This window comes from Microcaecilia unicolor, chromosome 2 (genome assembly GCF_901765095.1).
Source record: "Microcaecilia unicolor chromosome 2, aMicUni1.1, whole genome shotgun sequence".
Lineage (NCBI taxonomy): Eukaryota > Metazoa > Chordata > Amphibia > Gymnophiona > Siphonopidae > Microcaecilia > Microcaecilia unicolor.
Window position 1 is genome coordinate 433,869,416 of NC_044032.1, and position 19,347 is coordinate 433,888,762.

Genomic DNA, 19,347 nt, shown 5'->3' on the forward strand with positions numbered 1-19,347 from the left:
GTCTCTTCCCGAAGGAAAAGGGCAATATTCTACTCACCACGAAAAAAGCAAATGAAATCACCAACTATCGACCAGTAGCATCCATCCCGTTGTCAGTCAAACTTATGGAAAGCATGGTAGCTAAACAACTAACAGACTACATAAACAAATTCTCTATACTACACGAATCACAGTCTGGTTTTTGCCCACTACACAGTACAGAAACAGTATTACTCACTCTCCTAGCCAAATTCACACAGAAAATAGCAATAGGTCACAACATCCTCTTCCTCCAATATGACTACTCGACAAATTCAGGATTGCTGGCAACATACTTAGCTGGATAAAGGGTTTCCTAACCACAAGAACATATCAAGTAAAATCAAACATATCACCGTGGAAAGCAGACTGCGGAGTACCACAGGGGTCACTGTTATCGCCGATCCTATTCAACCTAATGATGATGACCTTAGCCAACCAAGGCCTTAACCCGTTCATCTATGCAGACAATGTCACTATATACATCCCTTACAAATCCACACTGACAGAAATCGCCAATGAAATGAAGATCGGCTTGAACACCATGGACTCCTGGGCAAATGCATTTCAACTAAAACTCAACAAAGAAAAAACACACTGCCTCATCCTTTCTTCCCAACACATCAAGGACAACCCCACAACTATCAACACCCCAGACTACACCCTCCCTGTCTCAGACAGCCTGAAAATCTTCAGCGTTACATTGGACTGCAATTTAACACTAGAGAGCCAAGTAAAATCCACAACAAAGAAAATGTTCTACTCAATGTGGAAACTTCAAACGTGTGAAACAATTCTTCCTGAGGAAAACATTTCGCAACTTGATACAATCAATGGTACCAAGCCATGCGGACTACTGCAACGGAATTTATGTGGGATGCAAAGAACAAGCCTTGAACTCCAGACTGCTCAAAACATGGCAGCAAGACTTATCCTCGGAAAAACACAATTTGTAAGCGCAAAACCCCTACGCAAAAAACTACACTGGCTCCCCATCAAAGAACACATTGCCTTCAAAATCTGCACTCTGGTTCACAAAATTATCTACGGTGAAGCACCGAGATACATGACAGACGTGTTCAACCTACCAACCAGAAACACATCTGAATCAACACGAACATACCTAAACCTCCACTATCCAAGCTGCAAAGACTCAATACAAATCAACCTACGCATCCAGCTTTTCCTACATCAGCACACAACTGTGGAACGCACTACCAAAAGCCTTGAAAACCACGAACGACCACTTACACTTCAGAAAAACACTTAAAACCCACCTGTTTAAAAAGGCATACCCTACTGATCCAACATAAATGCTTGATCTCTGTGACACAACAACACTAAAGTTCGTCATAGTCTTTACAAAATTTCTCCCGTTGTAGGATCACTTTATGCGATCCTACCACATGAACCTTATCCTACCACAACAACACCTTGTATTTGTTTACTCCGGGGGATGCACACAGCTCTCCGGCACAATGTAAGCCACATTGAGCCTACAAATAGGTGAGATAATGTGGGATACAAATGTAACATATAAATAAATAAATGCACTATACTCGACTTGTGCTCATTCATTCTCACTTTCAATGATCTTTTTGTTTTTCCTATGTAAAATATTTTTGCAGTGACAGCGCAAAATATACACAACATAAGCAGAATGATATGTATTTGTCGATCTTATAAAGAAGGTCTTGCCATCTGCAGGATTGATGAATTGCTATGTCTCCATTGTAATCGCACAAGTCTTGCATGCCTGCACCCCACTTTTCTTATGATCAACAAAACCCACAGCCATATCCATTTCTTGAAGGGGTGATAGCTGTGCAAGGCTTAACAGTTCTTTAAGATTCTTTCCCCTTGAGAAAGCTGATCTGAAATGTTGCTATGCAAAAAGAGGATGTGATTTAAGAATATCCCAGTTTTTATTGATAATTATAGGGCAATGGGGAAAATAAAGCACGCTCCAACACCGTATCAGTAAAGTTGCTCGATCCTCAGATCCAATCTCTTAAATGCCGGAGTAAACAAGCATTATACAACTGGAGATCTGTAACCCGGAGTTCGCCATAGACCCTCTAAAAGAAAACTCCACTGAGTCTTCGACTTCTTCCTCCTCCCCCCTCCCCCAGCAGAACCATGCTAACAGCTTCTGCACTGCCCGCAGATCTTTGCACAAAAGATGAAGGGGCAACAATTGAGGAACATACAACCAGTGAGGAAAAAGCACCATTCTATATAGATTAAAGGACCTAAAAGAGAAATCAACAGGGACCTCCACCACTCAGACTAAGATTTGGTATCCCACAACAATTTATGCACATTGTCTATAAAGCGATGCAGTGTCCATGGACATTTGGACCCCCATATATTTAAGTGACTCAGGTGCCCAGTGTAGCAGAAACGAGGGACCCCATTCCTCCCTGAAGCACTCAGAACTTGCCAGAGCTTCCAATTTATCATAATTCAACTTAAAACAGCAAATGTCCCCCTATTCACCCAGGCTTTCCATGAGAATGGGTAACGAAGAGCGAGCGGCAATGAACAGAACCAATAAGTCATCTGCAAATGCAGCAGTTTTTAATGTCTGGCCTCCAATGCATACTCCCTGAATCTCTAGGTTATTCTGAATCTCACAGAGTAAAGGATCAAGAGACAAAAAAGTAAGGGAGACAAAGGATATCCCTGCCGTGCCCCTCTGCCAATGGGAAAAGGGTTGGAAAGAATACCATTAGCACAAAGTTGTGCCCAAGGAGCAGCATACAGTTCCCTAACTGCCTGAGAAAAGCACCCACCAAAACCTCCAGGACCCCCCTGAGGAGAGGTGTAGAAGATATTCAAGAAGGGTCTGTGTAGGGCAAGAAAGAGGATCTAGGGCCTTGCCTTCACACCAGATGGCAAACCTCCTCCATTTGAAAGAATAACACCTCTTAGTGGAACCTTTACTGTAAGCCACCCTCAGGAAGATGCAAGGAAGAAAATTCTAAGCTCTCAACATCCATGCTGTGAGGGTCAGGGAATGGAGGTTAGGATGCAGAAGTGATCCCTCTTTCTGCGTGATTAGAGTTTAAAAACACTCCAATCTCCAAGGTTCTTTGGAGGATAACTCCAGGAGAAGAGGAAACCAGATCTGCCTGGGCCAATAACGGACGATCAGAACCATGGTTCTATGGTCTTGAGTTTCAGCAAAGTCTTCCCATAAGAAGGATTGGAGGATACACAAACAGGACTGTTCCCCCAATGGAGGAGGAAGGCATTTGACACTAGTCTGTCGTATGTCCTGAACCTGGAACAGTACTGAGGGACTTTGTGATTGACTGGAGTGGCAAAGAGATCCACAAAGGGGTGCCCCACACTCGGGAGATCTCACATTTAACACTCATGCTGAGTGACCACTCGTGTGGTTGCATGACCCTGCTCAGTCTGTCGGCCAGGGTGTTGGATTTGCCTGTCAGGTATGTGGCCCTGAGAACTATCCTGTTCTGGACAGCTGATTGCCACATCTGGACTGCAGCCTGAGACAGAGGATATGATCTAGTACCCCCCTGCTTGTTGGTGTAATACACTGTAATCTGATTGTTCATTTGAATGAGCACAATTTGATTGAACAGCATATCTCTGAAAGCCTTTACAGCATTCCAGATTGCCCGTAGCTCCAGAAGGTTGATCTGAAGATCTTCCTCAGCTGGCCAAGCACCCAGAGTGTGAAGCCCATCCAAATGAGCTCCCCACTCCAGGCAGGATGCATTCATCGTCGTCACCTTCTGGGACTAAGGAATTTGGAATGGAAGTCCCACAGTCTAATTGGATCAAACTGTCCAACAGAGGAGGGACTGAACCAACTCTGGCATTATCTGGATGACATCTGCTAGGATCCCAGAGGCCTGACACCACTGGGAATCTAAGGTCCACTGGGAGGTTCTCATGTGAAGACATGTCAAGAGGTGACATGCATCGTGAAGGCCATATGGCCTAGGAATCTCACCATCTGCTGAACTGTGCCCTGCTGTTTGGCTCAAGCCCGAGTGGTGAGTACAATTAGAGCTTCTGCTTTTGGGACAGGGAGAAAGGCTCATGCTTGCTACATGACTAGCAGGGCTCTAATGAACTCCAATTGCTGAACCAGGAGAAGATGGGAGTGGTAGTTTAAAATGAACCCTAGTAGTTCTAGCACCCGAATAATTCTCCGCATGGACTCCTGAGCACTGTCCTTCGATGTCTTCTTTATCAGTCAATTGTCCAGGTAGGGCCCTTTGATCTAGGATAGGATTTGATGGGATGCCCCCCCCCCCCCCCCCCATTTTCTTTGGCGTAACTAAGTGTGTGGAATAGAATCCCTTCCCTTCTTCCCCTGGTGGAACGGACTCAACCACATGGGCTTTAGAAGGACAGAGTTCCTCTTTGTGTTGAAAGCTGAAGCAAGATGCTCTCAGAGGGCAGTTTGGTGGTCTCTCATGCCAGTGTAGGGAGTAACAGAGATGACAATTTGAAGAACCCACCAGTCGGAGGTTACAAGGGGCCACCTTTCTTGGAAAATATTCAGCTTCCCTCCCACCAGTAGGTTGTCTGAAATGGTCACTGTTATGGCGGTTATGCTCTGCTGGAGCCAGTCAAAAACTTGTCCCCTGTTTTGACTGGGGAGCTGGCTGGGCCTTAGACGCACGCTGTTGACGATAACGAGTGTGCTGGGTCTGGGCTTGCTGAGCAGGGCGAGAAGGAGTGTATCTACACCTCAGAGTAGTAGGGACCTCTCTTCAACTTGGCTGAAAACCTCCTGGATGAGAAGTGAATTTTGTTATCATAACTGAGAGCCTTGGTTCAAGGCCTGAGACTTTGGTTCAGGATCTAAAATGAGAGAAAACCTTACAGGCCCATGACTGACCTGAACTTCAGTGTGCAGTGTGACTGATCTGTTGTGACATTCTGATGCAGCAGAATGAGGAATGGGCGTAAGTGGAAAAACAGAGTAACATCGTTTAGCAACATTGTGGTCACAGATGTTTTGGTGAAAAACAGAACAAGATAACTCCTCAGGAAGATGACTTAGTCTTCCAGTAAGAGCTGGTCTATTATTAAGCTTTTCCAGTAAATGCTAATCAACTCATTACCATAGCCAATCAGTGTTAACCATTACATTAGCATATATCCAATAAATGGGATTATTGTCAGAATGACATGTTATGTTAATGAGTGTATATAAAATGATTGTACTTGCTATTTCTTTGGTGTGAGACTGTCACAGCCAGCACCTTTGTGCAAGCAGGGCGGCTCTCTCCCATGAGAAACCAGTCAATTGGCAAGTAATCCTATTGTATCTGAATTGGCAAGTAATCCTATTGCTTTCTCATGAGTATCCTTGAGTCTTTTATATCTGTAAATTGGCTTTAACTGGTAATTTGGGGTGAGGGTGAAAAACACCCTAAAATAAAACATTAGAGACTCAGACCCATAGAACACCTATGTGTAGCTGTGGTACTGTATTTCCATAATCATTTGATTGTACATATATTTGGAGATTAATAAATTAAAGTATTTGATTGCTAGTACATCCTTTGGAGTCTCAGATATAAAAGTAATGTCGTGTAGCAATGTTCTGTACACTCAGTGAGATACCACTGATCTGCTAATTGTACAAATACTTGATAAGAAATGAGGTATCTAATAAATAGCAAACTGATGCAGCCTTGGGTGATTTATTTCTTCCTAGGTATTGGTGGGTAGACCACCATGTTGGGAGGGATAAAAGCACCCTAAAAATACAGAAGGGTGCTGAAGGCGTCCGGTGGGAGAGAGTATTAATGGTATCAGTTTTTTTGATGAGGTTAGCAACCTCCTACACCCTCTCTCCAAAAACTTATTCCACGCCCCCCCCCCCCCCCTCCTCCAGGCATGTGGCACTGACCTCTGCTGAACCGCCGGGTCCAAATCAGAGACACGCAGCCATAAGGGTCTGCGCATCATTATACTATGGGCAGACATCCTGGATGCCACATCAAAAATATCATAATTGCCAGAAACTTACAACACACCTTCTGCTGCTTGTCCAGCTGGTGAAGAGATTTGGCCTGCACCAAGGGACAGAGAAAATCTGCCAAATCAGTCATACTATGTACCAAGTATCGCAAGTAGAGGCTCTGGTGTGAAGGCAAGGCCCTAGATCCTCTTTCTTGCCCTACACAGACCCTTTTTGAATACCTTCTACACCTTTCCTCATCTAGTCACAAGTCCAACTCTGTAAGGTTTCACCTCAGTGCAATAAGTTTTTACCATCACCATGTGGAAGGTAAGCCCATCTCTGGAATGCCTCTAGTTGTTCAATTCATGAGAGGTTTGCTATTGACAAAGCCCCCTATAAAACCTCCGGTTGTGTCATGGGACCTCAAAATTGTCCTCGCCTCCTCATCATCCTCATTTCTGTATCAGGCAGTTTCTACTTGGTGTTCACTCCCAGTTGATATTAGAAAGATTAATTATTTCTTATTGTTTTGAAAACAATTGAAAGCTTATTTGTTTAAGAAATTTTTGCTTTAGTGGTAGCAATTTTTTCTGCTATCTGTTTCTCCTCATCATTGTGTAATAGGTAATACTTGTATTATCTGCTTTGAACCTGACTACAAGCACTGTTACCATTACCCAGCTGATGAAGGCTCCTTTTGAGCCACTTGATTCCTGTCTGAAGTACTTGACCTGGAAGGTCATGTTTTTGGTAGCTGTTATTTTAACTCACAGGGTCAGTGATCTTCAGACCCTAGTAGCAGATCCACCTTACACTAAATTTCATCATAAAAGAGTAGTTCTCCATATGCATCCTAAGGTCCTGGCTAAGGTTGTGTTAGAGTTCCATATGAACCAGTTGATCATTCTTCGAACATACTTTCCATCATGCCCATCCTGGCAAAAGCACACTGTACACCTTGGACTGCAAACAAGCATTGGACTTTTACTTGGAGCAGACTAGACCCTACAGACAGTCCATCCAGCTTTTTGTTTCTTTTGATCCCAACAGGATGGGGGGTGCCATTGGGAAACACACAGTCTCCAGTTGGCTGACAGATTGTATTTCTTTCACTTTCACAGAAGCTGAGCTGACTTTTAAGGGTCATGTCAAAGCTCATAATCTCAGAGCTATGGCTGCGTCTGTAGCCCACTTGATCAGCCTCTAAAGAAGAAATCTGCAAGGCTGCAACGTGGTCTTCGGTCCACACATTCACATCTCACTATTGCCTTGAGCAGAATACTTGATGAGATGGTCGGTTTGGACAGTTCGATACAATTTGTTTGGGGTCTAGAACCCAATTCCACCCTCCTAGGCCCGTTTTGTTCTGTTCCAGGCTTCATTCTTACACAGTTTGTATATAGTTTCAGGTTGATTAGTATTTTGAACTTGCCATTGTGAGTTCCAGTTGTCCTACTGTTGTTTACAATGAGCCTGGTAGCTAGGGATTCCCACATGTTAGCATGACATGGCCTGCTTGTCCTCAGAGAAAGCGAAGATGCTTACCTGTAGTAGGTATTGTCTGAGGACAGCAGGCCAGACATTCTCACTTACCCTCCCACCTTCCCTTGGAGTTGTTTTTGTATAGCAAATGTACTGTGCTGCTGGTCCTGCACTGTGGGAAGGCACTCACACATTCACAGTGGGGATACTGGTGTGTGCTTTTAAAGCCATATACACTGTGAAAGCATTCCGCACCGGGTGACTTGGATGACATCACCACATGTGAGAATGACTGGCCTGCTGTCCTCGGAGAATACTTGCTACAGGTAAGTATCTTTGCTTTTTTAACACATGGTTTGCATGAGCAAATCTCAAACTTACCACAGGAAAAATGTGTGATAAAACCCTACTGACTTATAGATAAGGAGATTGACTGTTAAAACAAAATTTGTCTTTTGTTGTTTTAAAATACTAGATCTCCATTTGACCAGTTAATAAGTTGCTTCCATATCTTTAGCTTTATTTTAAAATATGAATATCTGTATATACAAGTATCCATGTAAAAAAAAAAAAAGACGACTTGAATCAGTTTGCATGCAACAGTTATTGCTGCTGTAAGTTAATGGCTTTTGCTGCTGGTGTGTTTGTAACAGATTGCAGGTCTGGGTATAGGGACTGAGAGGCATTAGGGGGCTCTTTTACTAAGCTACAGAAAGTGACCGTAGCACAACCTTACTGCGCAGTAAGGCCATTTTTACCGTAGCTGTAACAATGGCTTTTTTTTTTATTACTGGCTCTGCCATGCCATTAGCACACATCCATTTTGAAAAATTACCGCATGTATGATTCCACCCATTTTGTAGGCAATAAGGGCTCATGCACTATCCGCACACTAACCAATTAGTGTACAGTAACATAGCTGTGCTAATTACGCAGGAACGCCCACTCTCCGCCCCAACATGTCCCCTTAAAAAAATTTTGTGTATGATTATTGTGTACACATTTAGCAATTACCACAGGATGCATGAGCACATTCCTCAGTATGCTATCTTAAGCTGTATGCCTAACGCAGCTTAGTAAAAGAGCCCCTCAGTTCTGGTAGGCTTAACCTGTGCATAGTGATGATCTTAAATTACAGTAAGACATACCAGTAGTGGTTGTACATGTATAAGAGAAACTTCTGTAATGCACAATCATGAAATAATCACACCATTGACTTTGCCTTTGTGTAATACTGTGAACACAGCTTACACAAGATAGGGCAACTGTCAACAACCTTAAGTAGCACCAGGTACTATTTAGCCAATTAGGCTGCTCAATGTATGTTCATACTCCTGTGACTACCTCTTGTAACGGCGGGGCTTAGACTGTCTGACTGTTAGTTTCATGGCAACCTTTGGGAGACTCCCATGATATCTTAAAATATAAGAAATTATAAAGTATCTAGCGGTATAAAATGTATAGATATTTAGATAGTATAATACATGATATTGCTGGTAGCCGATACAGGGTTACAGAGCTGTGATTACAATGTCAGACAGAAGTATAGATTTAGGGGTGAACATTCCATGACAGTGTATCATGGAGATTTTTTTTGTATTTAAATTCTGTCTCATTTGTAAGTAGCACAGTATTTACAGGTAATGCAGTATTATTTAACAGTATCTTATGTTTTCATTGTACTTGAGCCAATTTTAAATATATTTAAATATGCTTTGCTGTTTTAGGTCTTTCAATACACACATTTCATGGAAATTTTTTTGTTCGGTCAACTGATTTGCTTTCGCTTGCCAATATCAATCCTGATGCTGGGTTTGCAGTACAGATGTCCATTGAGGAAAGTTTAGCAGATACATCTTTGGCCTGCTTTCAGACTGCTCTTTTATACACTTCCAGCAAAGGTAATTCTGAATAATTACTGTATATACTCATGTATAAGTCAAGGGCAGTTTTGGGACTAAAAATGGCCAAAAATTCTGTGACCCATGTATAAGTCGAGTTTGGGTCCAACATTGCTGCTTATTCTTCTCTTTTCTCTTCTCTTCTCTTCTCCTCTCTCTCTCTTCCCCTCCAGATTCAGTATTGCTTTCTCTCTCTCTCCCTTCCTCCCCCCCCCCCCCTTCAATTTCCAGTATCCCACAGATTTCAGCAGGGACAGAACAGACTTAAAGCCAAAAGGAGACAGATAAATCATCAGATTTCAGTATTTGAGAGTTATATATTTATCTCACACTGTAGACTTTGGCATGTTCACTATAGCAGAATGTATTTTCACAAATCGCTCACCCTTCCTATCCAAGGAGAATTTTTTTTTCAGGAATCAGTATTTCTAAGCACACACCCCCATGTTTCTTTTACAAAAAAAAAAAGGAATCAATCTCATTCACCAACTCTTTCCACACATCTCAGCTAAACGTACGCTTTGAACCTACTGCTCGAGCCATCAGCTAATCAAATGGCTTTTAGCTGTCTCCTGATAATTGTCTTGCATACTTTCCTGCAGGAATGCCTTCCTCTCAGTATACATGCTCAACACACTTTCATCTAGCCAGAACATTTACAGATTTAAACAATCACTACTAATTATTTTTATCAGTCTAACTTGCACATTTCTTCCAAATTAATTTAAACACAATGCGGGCTCACCCTGAATTTATATAGTAATGGCTTACTGGCTGTATCCTCTCAATCAGCATAGCCAGAGTCTGTCTACCATACATCCATAAAGCTAGCAATAGCCAGAGTGTTATGGCACTGATTAGAATGATCCATAGATAAGATCATTCTGGTTTATTGATAGGATTTCAAAGTTAAATTTTCTTAACTTATAGACAAGTATATAAGTAAGCAGTAGATTTTCATACATGTTGTCTGCCCATTTGTTTTTAAGTTTTTGATATATATTTGGCTATATATTTTTCTCTGGTAATATTTCTTCTGCTACTTTAGGCTTTCAGTATAATCAATATCTGTCTTTCCTAATGCAATAACACCATGAACATTTGTACCAGTTTCTTTTCTCCCCATCTAACCATCCATTGCAGCACCAGTAACAATCCACAGCTGGGGGCAACAGATCACAGCTCTGTTCAGTACTCAATATGCATACATCCCTGAGTCCTGCTAATAGTTTTATTCAAATTGGCCATGGTCTGTGAAAACTAGAGGGTGACCAGTATAATGCCATTTTTTAAAAGCGGGCTCCAGAAATGATCCATCAAACTATAGACCTATAATCCTGATATTGGTGCCGGACAGAATGGTAGAAATAATTGTGAAAGTTACTGGCCATATTGATTCTATGGCTTAACCAAGAAGTGCCATTGGCAAAAGAGTTTTGCTTCACTAGTCTGGTAAATTTATTTGAAGGTACTAATAAACACTTGGATAATAGTGTATCTGGATTTTCACAAGGCATTTTCAGTCTCTCATGAGAGATTTCTCAGAATATTAAAAAGACATGAGAAAAGAGGCATTATCTAATTGTGGAGTGTTATCTGGTAAAAAGATGAGAAATAGAATAGGATTTTCTATCCCAATGGGTTTAATCCACAAAATGTTTGCAGTATGTAGTCAAAGTTAATGCTCGGGGCTCAGTCCTGTTGGCTTATCCAGTTGAATCCATCCAAGGTCATCTCTTTCCATATTCCTCAGACTCACTGTCCTAATTGTGGATGTATCCAACCTGGACTGGGGAATTCACACCCAGGGCCTATAATCTGATCATGAAAAGCTTCATCAGATAAACTTCCTAGAACTAAGACAATTTGGAATGCTCTAAAGGCTTTCAGAGATTGGCTGTCCAACTAAATTATCCTTGTCCAGATGGACAGTCAGGTAGCAATGCTCTATATCACTGGGTTCCTCGAACTCTCTTATGCAGTTCCTGAAGAAATTAGATTGTAGAATCTGTATGAACGTATATGTTTACATAAATTGAGAGTTCCTTGGTGTATGAAAAAAATATTTTACGGTTCCGCCATAGTAAAAAGTTTGAGACTCACTACTGTATATCTACTGTATATGAACATGAAAGGAGCAACAGGAGCGTACCTCCTATGTTTGGAGACTGTCAGGATGTGGAGCTGGGCCCATCTCATATGGGATGACTCTCAGAGCCACTTACCTGGTGGAAAGGACAGCATTCTGATGAACAAACTATCAAGTTCTGCATACACAAGAATAGTCTCTGGATGGCGTTAGCAAACAATATTCTGTGAGAGTGGGAAACACCCACAGTAGACCTGTTATTTCCTATGGACAAGAAGACTTCTGTTCCGTTCAAGGATAGGGGTACACAGCAGACCAGCATCGGATGCCTTCCTTCTAGATCGTGGGGAGGACCTTTTGTATGGATATCCTCAACTACTCTAGTAGTAGAGACTCTACCAATACTCAGAAAAGACCAGGAACTATGAGGCCTGGAGGTTGAGAAGATAAATTTCAGTTTATTTATTTAGGGTTGACTTATTATACCGCATTTAACTGTCGGGCAGAGCAATGCGGTTTACAGGCTAAAACACACAAAAGGAAAGCAACTCTAATTTTAATAGAAAAGAAGTCCAGATACACTAAAACACAACACTGAAGCACAAATAACATTAAATTACCAGGACAGACTATACACCTCTTTTCAGGGTGACAGAAAGAAGCTCACTCATCAAGTAACAAAGGCCTGCTAAAAGAGCCATGTTTTCACTTCAGATTTAAAATTCTTGAGTGATGATTCAGTGCAGATAGCCATAGGGAGAGAGTTCCATAACGCTGGGGCTATGAAACAAAAAGCAATGTGCCTAGTTGATTCCAGTTGAACTGAACAAGATCCAGGGAGGATCATACAATGGTCATTTAAAGACTGCAAAACACGAGTTGGAGAGTAAGAGTTGGTATGCATGGATAAATAAAAGGTGCCAAAATGGAAAGCTTTAAAAGCCAAAAAGAGGATCTTGAATTTTATTCTGTATTCAGCTGGGAGCCAGTGGTGGTTTTATAGTAAAGGAGAACTGTGTACAAACCTACACACGTGCGTAAGAAGTCTGATTACCTTTTCCGGAGCATTTGCAGCTTCCGCAGGACAGTTAAGGAGATACCTGAGTAAACGATATTACAGTAGTCCAACCTATTTGTAAAGAGCATGAGAAGGATAGCATGAAAAGAATCACAGTTAAACAGCGACCTAATCGAACGCAGCTGCCGTAAAATGAAAAAACCTGATTTGAAAGTGCAGAAATTTGGGGTAAAAAAATTAAGAATCTATGGCGACTCCTAAGTAACGAAAATGGTCAACTGGGGTGACAACAGGTTTTACAAAGGATAGAGGAGTGTTTGGATAAGATAAGTGACCCGTAAGCCAGCCTACAACTTTTTTGTCAGGGTTTAAGACTAAGCAATGTTTGGTTAGCCTCTGTGCAATCAAATCTAGACAATGTTGAAGAGGGACAAGATTGGGGTTATCAGGGTCCGTATGATAGAGTAGCTAGATATCATCAGCATAAAAATGAAATGATAGAGAAGGTTTGTATTAGAGTAGTGAATGGACTAAGAAACAGTGAACAGCATAGAGGAAAGGATCGATCCCTGGGGGACACCACAAGTAAGAGGTTTGACAGATGAAGAAGTGGAAGATGTAATAACCCAAAAAGTCCTATCAGAAAGAAAAGATTGGAACCAGGCTAATATAGTACCAGTTAGTCCCAGGATCTGTGGATGGTTCAGAAGTAAAGTATGATCTACAGGGTCAAAGGCAGCTGTGAAAAATGAGTGGACCTCACTCAGGACAGAAGTCAGAATGGTCTCTGTTCTGCAACCTGGTTTAAAGCCAGACTTCCGTGGATGGAGGGCATGGACCTGATCAACATATTGCTGTAGTTATATGAGCACCACCTTTTCAATGATTTTTGACAGAAAGCATAAGTTAGATACAGGACAATAGTTAGTGGGAAAAGACAGATCTAAGGAAGGTTTCTTCAAGATTGGCCTAAACAAGACAAATTTCCATTGATGAAGACCAGATGTAATGCTAGTGTTGGCCAAAGACACTATCAAAGGAAGGAGAGTGAGACGAGGAAGTTTAAGCCATTCAGCAGGTCTAAGAGGCATATGGTGGGCCTCATAGACGAGGGTATCCTACTAAGGGAGGAGCGGTCTGCTTTTTAAATAATTTGCCAGATGATGTGTCTCAAATGCTTTTGGCTTCTATTTATTTTATTTATTAAGACTTATTTACCACTTTTTTGAAGGAATTCACTCAAGGCAGTGTACAATAAGAATAAATCAAATATAAGCAATAATTACAGCAGTAAAAATATTCAAATAACAATAAAAAGTATGGCGTAGTATACTACTTACAATGTCAACACAATACGTAATAAAACATTTTAATAGCGTAGGGTATAAGCAAAGATGTAAAAACTGCACTAGAAATTCTTATACTTTAATTGGCAGAGGTTTGCCAACTGGTGTGATAGAAAGGTCCTAGACCTCTTTTCTGGTCCCACATAAACACTTCAGCACCTTTTTTTAATATCTTTCAAAGTCAGATTTGAAAGCCAACTCTGTTACGTTTCATCTAAGTGCATTTGGCACATTATAACTTGGATTACTTTATGCGTTGCTTGCTTCTATTGAAGCCCTTAATCAAGTCTCCTGCTGCATCTTGGGACCTTAACTGATTCTAATCTAAAACCACATGGAGGCAAGAAAATACCTTCTGTACTTGAACATAACTTAACCTTAAGCTACTACTGAAAAGGCATGAGCTAAATTCAAAATCCCTAGATTCTTTTGAGCCACTAGGCTTATATGAACTGTACTACTGTATCCAAGCTTCCTGCAGAAAGTAGAATCAAACTTTCACCTTAACCATTGAATTTTCCTTCCAGCGTTTTTGCCCATGTCTCTCATACACTTCAATTTGCAAAAGAACCCTACCCTTCTATGTGCAGCAGATCAAAGTACCCTGGAACATCTACTTAGCTTTTTGTTTCACTTGACCCCAGTAATCTAGGATTGGTTTACCCAAGCACATGTCTTTCTAGATAGTAAATTGCGTCTTTTTGTTGATGCCTGGACAGATTTGACCCTAAAAAGGCATCCCAAGGTACAAAATGTTAGTGCCATTGTTCAGCAACCCACCTGAAGTCGGCACCTGTAAACAAGATTTGCAGGATTGCAATGTAAACTGTTGTCCAAGTTAGCATTACACTTCTCAAAGTAGTACCGGTCAGTCTATCCTGCAAAATTTCTTTGAAATGAAGAATGCCACACTATCCCCCACAATAATATTTTTTATTATTATTTCTGGGTTACTGTATAAAAGAAAAAGACAAAATTGCCGGCCTGTTGGCAGCAAAAACATATTTGTTGTTGTCTGTTGTTGCCACTTTTTCGGTTTCCCACATTTTGTTTGAGCTTTCCTAGCTAGAAATACCTATGTGTAAAGATGAGAGCCTGCTTATCCTGTGAAAAAAGCATAAGTTTCTTCCCTTTAACAGTTTTCTGAGGATTGCAAGATACCATGAAACCCACCAATCTTCCATAACAGTTGTCTTCTAAATTAAAGCTTTATAGGGAATGGAACTGAGGTGGCTTTGCACACAACATAGAGTGGGAAGTCCTACATACTTGTGGTTCAACACTGTAGATAGTTCTAGCAGCTTTGAGAAATGTATTTATCTTTTCTTTCTCTTATCCATGTATGAGGGCTGATAACTGTCCTTGGGGATCACCTGTTATAGGTAAGCAACTATGCTTTACCTTTTCAAATAAGACTGAGACACTCCATGAAACAGCTAGAAAAAAAGTATTTTTTCACTCAAAGCTCAAACAGTGGAAGTTGTTACCAAAGGATGTAGTCAAGACACCTAGCATGTTTTTTAAAGGGGCAACAACAAAGTAATAGAGGAAAGTTCATAGGCCAGTATTAGCCATATAGACTTGGGAACCATGTAGACCATTTGTCATTGGGAGAGAACAAGGACCTGGATCTATTACATAATAACATAGTAGATGACGGCAGACCTGGGTGGTCCATCCAGTCTGCCCAATAAGATAAACTCATTACATATGGTATGAAGTGATACATCATATGTATACCTGATCTTGATTTATCCTTGCCATTTTTAGGGCATAGACCGTAGAAGTCTGCCCAGCACTGGCCTTGTTCTAAAATTTCTGAAGTTGTTGTCAAAGCCCCTGAATTGCTCCACTCCAGCCCATCAAAATCTATTCAGCCTCGATCAGGCACAGACCGTAGAAGTCTGCCCAGCATCAGCTTTCCTACCTAATCTCCGATAAACTTCGTTGGATCCGATCCTTGGCAAATGCCTTTTCGGTACTATGTAAGCCACATTGAGCCTGCAAATAGGTGGGAAAATGTGGGATACAAATGTTACAAATAAATAAACAGGATTCCTTTGTGTTTGTCCCACGCATTTTTGAATTCCGTTACTGTTTTCATCTCTACCACCTCCTGCAGGAGGGCATTCCATATATCTATCACCCTCTCAGTGGAAAAAATACTTTGACATTGTTCCTGAGTTTGCGGATTAACATCTTTCAAATATTTGAATGTCTGTATCGTATCACCCCTGTTTCTCCTTTCCTCCAGGATATACATATTCTTCAGGTTATTGCCAGTTCTAGTGACCTAGATTGATCATTGTCAGACAGAATGCAGGACTCAATGGTGGTTTGCTTTGACACAGCTTAACACTTTTTTAAACATATTTTTATGATCTGTTTATACCAGAAAGCTCTATGCTTTGGTTAATAATCTACTTAACACACAGACCCTGACCATAACCATTGAATCTGCTCCCTCCGCAGACCAACTAGCAAATTACTTTGAGGAGAAAATTAATAAAATTAGACAAATATATTCTTCCATCTGTCAATTCTGCTGTATGCAACCCAGCAGACAGAACATGGTCTGACTTCTCCCCTCCCCCATTGGATTAGGTAAGAAATTTTCTATCCAAGTATGTGATGTCAGTGTATTTTAGACACATTTCGCATCTGTCTTCTAAGGTCAGCTCCCAATCTATTTATCAATTGCTTACAATCGTACTTACCCTTCATGTTATCAAATGGACTATTCCCTGAAAATGGTGGCAAAATAATTCTAACACTTATCCCAAAGAATCCCAACGCCAGTAGGAGCAAGCATCTACTTATAGACCTGTAGACTCTATTCCTTTATTGGTAAAAGTGATGGAAGGTTTAGTAGCTAGTCAGTTCATAGAGTTCCTACAGGCCTTTGCCGTCCTTCACCGTACACAATCGGGATTCTGGCCATCCTTCAGCACTGAGACAGTGCTCACCAACCTTATTGCAAATTTAAGAAAAGAGTTGAACATGGGCAGAAAAATCATAATTTTACAATTTGATATGTCCATTGCCTTCGACACCGTTGACCATATTATATTGTTATACTTATTAGACCACTTTGGTATTAGTGGAACTGTATTAAAGTGGTTCCATAGTTTCCTAATATCAAGATCCTATCAAGTAAAACAATCAGGTGATATCTCCTAACCCTGGGACTCTATATGTGGGTTCCACAGGGCTCTGCTTTGCCACCCATATTATTCAGTATCATGATGGCACCACTGGATTACTTACTGAAGACTCATGGATTTAATTCCTTCATCTGTGCTGATGATGTCACTATTTATATCCCCTTCTAAAGGGAATTACTAGAAATTATATATGAGATTAAAGCCAGTTTAGATTTGATGGAATCTTGGGCATCCAGTTTCACACTCAAATCGGGAAAAGACTAACTTCCTCATACTTACCAACCCCTACCAACCCATTTCATTAAAAAACTTAATTATTGACAACACATCATATGCGCTTAGACCAATTGAAAATCCTGGGCATCACCATCGACCATCATTTATCATTCGAAGGTGGTCTTGAGTGTCTTCCATACACTATGGAAGTTAAAAAGATTGTGTCCTTTCTTCCCAAGCTCCACGCTTCATACTATTACCCAGTCTCTGGTACTATCCAAATTTGATTATTGTAATGCCATATATGCGGATATTAAAATCTCACTCCTTAAAAAATTACAAACAGCTCAAAATACCGCTGCCCTCCTTGTATGCAGTGCTCCTCGCTTTGGGAAGGCTTCCCCTCTCTTGTTAAAATTTCACTGGCTTCCCATAAACGCAAGGATCACCTTTAAAATATGTTTCACTGTTTACCAAATCATACATCATTTATCAGCCTCCTACATGCAGCAACTAACTGATTTACCTTCACGTAATACAGTGAAAACATTACCTCACGCTCCATTATCCAGACTGCAAAGGTCTTTCTTACAAATCAGTCCTTGTCGCAGACTTCACATACTGAGTACCAAACTTTGGCATTCTGTACCCAAGCAATTAAGGTACTTAGAAGATTATCTGAGATTTCATAAATTAGTAAAGGCTTTTCTATTAAGTACGTCTCTTATCAAAAGACAATAAACTAATGTTGCCATCTCTCTTATATGTTTCAACATAACCAATATTCTAGCTTCATGACAAATGCACAATTATTCCTAATATGTTAAATGTTATAATTAATTATCGGACTGAACCTGAGCTTGTTCGGGATAATGTGGGATACAAATGTCATAAATAAAATGTACGTGTAAACTTTTTTTTTTAAGTATGTAAAAATTAAACTGCTTTTTAAAATCTAGAATTTCCTTATATCTAGAATATGCTATAATGTAAAATTGTTTTTATTAAAACTAAAGTTCTTTATACTTACTATTTGGTAATCCTATGTTAATTGTTTTGAACAGGAGAAAGAAGAATTCGAGTGCACACCCTTTGCCTGCCTGTTGTGAATTCTTTAACCGATGTTTATGCAGGAGCAGATGTGCAAGCAGTTACATGTCTGTTAGCGAACATGGGTGAGTGTGCCAGTGGAATTGCTTTATTAGAAAAGTAATTCTCTATGCTGGAGAAGAATTTCATCATACTTTAATCAGACTAAATCTGTAGTATTGAAATGTTCAGTTGCAAGTATATATTACAATTATTGATCATCGCACGGTTCTTGCAGGTAAAAATAACTTTAAAAAGTTATTGTAATTTTTCAATGTGAACTCAGTATGCTCTTTTTCTGCCTAGTGTGTCCTGTTTCCCATAGGGTACATTGAAAAGCAGCTCCCAGAGTGTATGCACTCTAGTACATTATAATAAAATTATGGACATTTAAGTCACAGTGTAGCATATACAGTATTTGTAAATGTAGAGACGGAAAGCAAAATGGTATATTAAATGGAAACCTTATTTTAAAGAAACATACTAGCTTTAGCGGTTGTAGTGCTATAATTTGAATTTACTCCTATAAAGGTTCAGTGCAGCTGCCAGAATTGGAGAAATATGATCTCTTGCACACGACTAGTTACACAGCCATATTTTGGACCAACTGAAGCTTGTGACTGACACCTTTGGACTTTCCAAATAAAGGGCTCTGTTTACTAAGGTGTGTTAGTGTTTTTAGCACGCCTACATTTAGCGCACGTGCTAACCATGTAGGCGCCTATAGGGATATTCTAGGCACGTACATAGTTAACGTGCGTTAAAAGCGTTAACATACCCATAATGCTGCTTAGTAAGCAGGGCCCAAAGAGTGCTGCAAATAGTCTTAACCGAGTGCTCGCTAAAGTGTGTATTAGGGTAGTAAGTAGAGCTGTACCAAATAGTATTTTTTGCTATTTGGCCAAATGCGAATAATGAATACAAATAATTTGCATTAGCACGTTAACATGAAACAATATAATTTCTAATTTTTAAATCATATTAGAAATTCTTTATTGCTTACATGCTTAGGGAGTCCTGCCATTCTTTTATTATGCTTAATAATTCCACTGTTGTTCTTCTATCTTA

The 19,347-nt window shown here is 40.4% G+C and overlaps 1 protein-coding gene across 4 annotated transcripts in view; it reads left to right on the forward strand.

Moving 5' to 3' along the window:
• The window catches only part of SEC24B (SEC24 homolog B, COPII coat complex component), a 277,839-nt gene that overhangs the window by 213,417 nt on the left and 45,075 nt on the right, over positions 1-19,347 (forward strand). For all 4 annotated transcript variants that reach the window (XM_030190801.1, XM_030190802.1, XM_030190803.1 and 1 more), the window contains 2 exons: positions 9,184-9,357; positions 18,255-18,365. In XM_030190801.1, the coding sequence (XP_030046661.1) occupies positions 9,184-9,357; positions 18,255-18,365 (285 nt within the window). The remainder of the gene's footprint in view (positions 1-9,183; positions 9,358-18,254; positions 18,366-19,347) is intronic.